At 47.1% G+C, this 5,000-nt stretch overlaps 1 protein-coding gene across 5 annotated transcripts in view; it reads left to right on the top strand.

Moving 5' to 3' along the window:
* Positions 1-5,000, top strand: part of rps6ka1 (ribosomal protein S6 kinase a, polypeptide 1) — a 100,539-nt gene that overhangs the window by 65,866 nt on the left and 29,673 nt on the right. For all 5 annotated transcript variants that reach the window (XM_076295544.1, XM_076295543.1, XM_076295545.1 and 2 more), the window contains one exon: positions 2,715-2,831. In XM_076295544.1, the coding sequence (XP_076151659.1) occupies positions 2,715-2,831 (117 nt within the window). The remainder of the gene's footprint in view (positions 1-2,714; positions 2,832-5,000) is intronic.

The following is a 5,000-nucleotide window of genomic DNA, read 5'->3' as shown; positions in this document are numbered from 1 at the left end:
TCAGGGAATCATTAGTGTGTGTGTGTGTGTGTGTGTGTGTGTGTGTGTGTGTGTGTGTGTGTGTGTGTGTGTGTGTGTGTGTGTGTGTGTGTGTGTGTGTGTGTGTGTGTGTGTGTGTGTGTGTGTGTGTGTGTGTGTGTGTGTGTGTGTGTGTGTGTGTGTGTGTGTGTGTGTGTGTGTGTGTGTGTGTGTGTGTGTGTGTGTGTGTGTGTGTGTGTGAGATCTGGATTAATTAATCTGGCTGTCTGGTCCAGTCTGCCATGACGTTCTGGAGGGTGGGTGATTGCACTGCGCTAACACACTGCTGCTTGTCATCAGGTGTGTGTGTGTGTGAACTGCAGCTTGTCATCAGGTGTGTGTGTGTGTGAACTGCAGCTTGTGATCAGGGTGTAAGAGAGTCTTTTGGAGTCGTAAAGCTAAATTGTTTAGCTAGAGGCTGAAGAATGCCCAGACAGCTTTTTTCAGTAAATGTGAAGTCAAACGTCTCTCTCTCTGTCTTCTCTCTCTCTTTTATATTTGTGTGTGTGTGTGTGTGTGTGTGTGTGTGTGTGAACTGAAGTGTATATCCTGCGGTGGTGGAAGTCTGCGTGTGAAATTTTAACCAGCCACAGAATCACTTACTGTAGATGACTGTGTTGAGTGTGTGTGTGTGTGTGTGTGTGTGTGTGTGTGTGTGTGTGTGTGTGTGTGTGTGTGTGACCGACCTCCAGTGGCAGATGCTCCAGCCGTGTGTGTGTTTTTATAGTCAAAGTCCTTGTTTGTTTATGCAAACATGGCCAATAAAGCTGATGTAGATAGATAGATTCTCACGTTATAACCGAGCACACTTTCCCCCACATGTGCCATGGCCCACAGACACACACTGGTCATCTCTAGATGAATCTGTCAGTGGAGCCTACAGACACACACTGGTCATCTCTACATGAATCTGTCAGTGGAGCCTACAGACACACACTGGTCATCTCTAGATGAATCTGTCAGTGGAGCCCACAGACACACACTGGTCATCTCTAGATGAATCTGTCAGTGGAGTGAGCAGACACACCCGAGGTCATCTAGCACCTCTCCGCTCATCTCCTGTTCTCCTGCCCCACCAGCCATCCACACACACACACACACACACACACACACACACACACACACACACACACACACACACACACTGGCCACTTTTAGCACCTCTCAGCTCTTCTCCTGCTACACCAGCCTTCCCTGTTTTGTCCACCTCAGCTCAAGCCCCACCATCATATGAGCACTGACCACCATCATATGAGCACTGACCAACATCATATGAGCACTGCCAGCTGATCTGTTCTGGCCCAGGTGTGGCCCAGGTGTGGCCCAGTGCCGGTCCAGTTCTGCTCCTCTCCCCTGGGGGCTGGGACTGGGCTCTCACAGGAAGGACTCCTCTCGTCTCCAGCCTGCAGGCGTTTCCTCTCTCTCTCTCACACACACACACACACACACACACACACACACACACGTCCAAGAACATCCTATAAAAGAGGAAGAGAGAGGGTGGACTGGTGAAGAATGGTGTGCGTGTGTGGTGTTTGTTTGTTTGTGTGTCTGTGCGTGTATATGTGTGTGTGTGTGTGTGTGTGTGTACATAAGAGAGTGTGAGTAAAATCAAGAGGTTGAGTGTGGGAAATGGGGAGTTAGAGTGTGTGTGTGTGTGTGTGTGTCTTTTTGAGAGTGGTGTTTAGAAGAAGTGGAGCACCACCACAACTTATGTGAATTTAGATGACAGAAGGAAGTTCACACGGCATCTGTTCCCATACATGCTCACAGTGTGTGTGTGTGTGTGTGTGTGTGTGTGTGTGTGTACGTGTGTGTGTGTAAGAACAAGACTGACCCTGTAGAGTTCCTCTGTTGGGTTACTATGTCAGTATTAAATTGTATGTTGGAGTGTAATGCATCTGTACCTCATACTGAACACTGACAGACAGGATCCTCACCCCCACCCTCCACCCCTCCTCATCCTCACCCTCCTCTTCCTCCTCTTCCTCCTCCTCCTCCTCCCCCCTCACCTCCTCCTCCCACCTCCTCTCCCCATCCTCACCCTTCTCCTCATCCTCCTCCCCATCCTCCTCCTCCTCCCTCACCTCCTCCTCATCCTCCCCCTCCTCCTCATCCTCACCCCCCTCCACCTCCTCCTCCCACCTCCCCATCCTCCCTCACCTCCTCCTCCTCCCCATCCTCCACCTCCTCCTCCTCCTCCTCCCTCTCCTCTTCCTCCTCCTCCTTCCCATCCTCACACATCAGTTCTCCAACAGCAGAGTCCTTGCTAACGCTCAGCTCCTGGCTGTGATTCATTCACCCAGGCAGACATTAGAGAGCAGAGCAGCATGGAATGATGATGGCGTTTCAGCGTTGCTCGGTGACACTAATTAAACTTTGGGGCTGGGAGGATGTCACTGGTGATGGAAGACTTGAATGATGGGTTTGTAGGGTCGCCTTCCTCTTGTGTGGTTTTACAACTGTGAGTGCGGTCATCTCTGAAACAGGATAGAAGGTCAGGTCAGGGTCGTGCATGAGCGCTATCCCATGCTACCTTTGGTTTGTGTGGCTTTGTTTCTCACACACACACACACACACACACATGCATACCTCTCTGACACACACACACATACATCAGCATCTAACTGTGTCCCAAATTTGAATTGTTTCCTCTTTTTTAATCTTTCACATTGCTTTACTGATCTCCTTTCTAGGAAGATGACGTCATCAAGGAGATCAACATCACTCACGTGGTCAAGGAGGGCTCAGAGAAGGCCGACGCCTCACAGTTTGAGCTGCTCAAGGTCTTGGGCCAGGGCTCGTTTGGCAAGGTAAGAGCAGCCCTGTCGCAGGGACAGTAGGTCTGAGAACCTTTTACTTTCACCCCCCTGCATTTGAACAGAAATATCTTTTCTAATCCTCACATTCTCAAAAGGGCTCGGACACTGTTTACCTTTATTCATCACAGCTGTACTTTGTTCCTTTTACTTTTACTTGAGTGAAGCAGTTGGACCAGAAGTGCAGAGTCTTTTTTAACACAAGTATCTGCACATCTGCTTGAGTATGGAAAGTGTGTACTTTTGCCATTTATGCGGCTGGAATATATTAACTCTGGAAACCACTTCGGTCTCGCTCTCGGTCACAGTAGATGTGGTCAAATCAACATCAGCGACGCTCGTGTGGCTTTGCATGAAAGACATGTTTACCGAAACCCTGTTCTCTTTTTAGACCCAGCTTCTGCTCTAGTGCTGAGTCTCTGTGCGCGGCTTGGCACATTGTCACATTGACTGGGGGAGCACGTGCGGGCCAGCCTCATAATCTCACGGGCAAACACTTGTGCGTTTCATTTAGCGGACGCACACAGAGAGCAAACTGTGTGAACTGATCGGCGCTGTCGCAGGAGCAGTGAGACCTCGCTAATGGTTTCTTATCTGCCGTTATTTGCTCTGTTTGAGCTCGGCGGCCGCTGCTGCGGCCACACACACAGCTGAGTCTGTCCAAGTTCACACCGACGCTCACGTGGGCGCATCGTCATCATTATCGGCCATTCCGATTTCTTGAGCATTTCATTAATCTGCTTGTTTGTCCAGCCGGTCCAGATGCTCTCCTGGCCGTGCTGTGACTGCAGATTGAGATCTGGTTTTCTGAGATGTGCGGCGTGGGGCGCGGAGTTTTTACACTTCGGTTGGGTTTTAGTTAATCACCTCCTCTTCTGCCTGCCGCCCTTCACACTGTTCATTATTTCTGAGAAATTTCTAGATTGTGTGACACCAGTTGCGCTCTTATCTTTCTCCTCCACTTTCTCTCTCTCTCTCTCTCTCTCTCTCTCTCCCCCTCCCTCCCTTTCTCTCTGTTCCACTCTATCCTTTGCTCTCGCTCTTCTGGCTGTAATCATAATCTCAGACCATTCATTGTTTTTCTTTTAAATTGCGTTTATTTAACGGTGTGTGAAACCCTGACTGAGGAGCAAGCGTGAGTTCAATAGCCCACTGCTGCCTCCCAGCATGCTGTGACCCTAATCAGTAGAGACGCCAGTCCATTCAAGATAGATTTCGATTCAAACAGTTTACTACTTCATAGTTTATCCAAAACAAATGTTAAGGTCTAAAGCCCTGTGAGCTTAAAGGAATAGTGTTGGGTGACTCTTTCAACCCAGTATGGATAAAGTGATATAGACACACTTGTTAATGTTTACAAAGTATTCCTCATGGATAACAGCAGCTGGCGTGAGCTGAGACTGCACTCATAAAGCATTGTAATGTTGTAGAATACAGTAAGCCCTACACAACTACAGAATCATTATGAATACTTTTTCTGCTGTCACTCAAGTACTTGATAAAAAAACATATTTGGTCAATGAACAGCATTTGACACAAAGTGGAGATGCATTATCCAGAGGTAGAATAATAGAAGATGCATTATCCAGAGGTAGAATAATAGAAGATGCATTATCCAGAGGTAGAAGAATAGAAGATACATTATCCAGAGGTAGAATAAGGTTTATTTCACGTTCCGGTGCTTCACATACTAAGGGCCATGACTCTTTATTTAGGCCATCATTACTACATATAAATAGTGATGTAGATAATTATGAGGCAATTTGAATACTTTGTAGTCCATTCTGACTTGTGTTTATAAGGCTTTATTTCAAGTCTGGTTGGTTGTATGGTTGGTTATATGGTATGTTTTTTTCTATTAGTGTGTGCTTCACCTCACTGTGTGTTCACTGTGTGCAGTGTGTTTCACTAATTCACCGATTGGGTTAAATGCAGAGACCAAATTTCCCTCACGGGATCAAAAAAGTATATATACATACAGTACATACATACAAGTCTGGTTGGTTGTATGGTATGGTTTATATGGTTGTATGGTATGGTTTTATGTCAAGTCTGGTTGGTTGTATGGTATGGTTTTATGTCAAGTCTGGTTGGTTGTATGGTATGGTTTTATGTCAAGTCTGGTTGGTTGTATGGTATGGTTTTATGTCAAGTCTGGTTGGT

Source organism: Alosa pseudoharengus, unplaced genomic scaffold, assembly GCF_046254945.1.
Source record: "Alosa pseudoharengus isolate Yale_2024_CS ecotype anadromous, Long Island Sound unplaced genomic scaffold, YU_APseudo_1.1 YU_APseudo_1.1_scf_2, whole genome shotgun sequence".
NCBI lineage: Eukaryota > Metazoa > Chordata > Actinopteri > Clupeiformes > Clupeidae > Alosa > Alosa pseudoharengus.
Note: the sequence above shows the minus strand (reverse complement) of the source record. Positions and strands in the feature narration are given on the sequence as shown.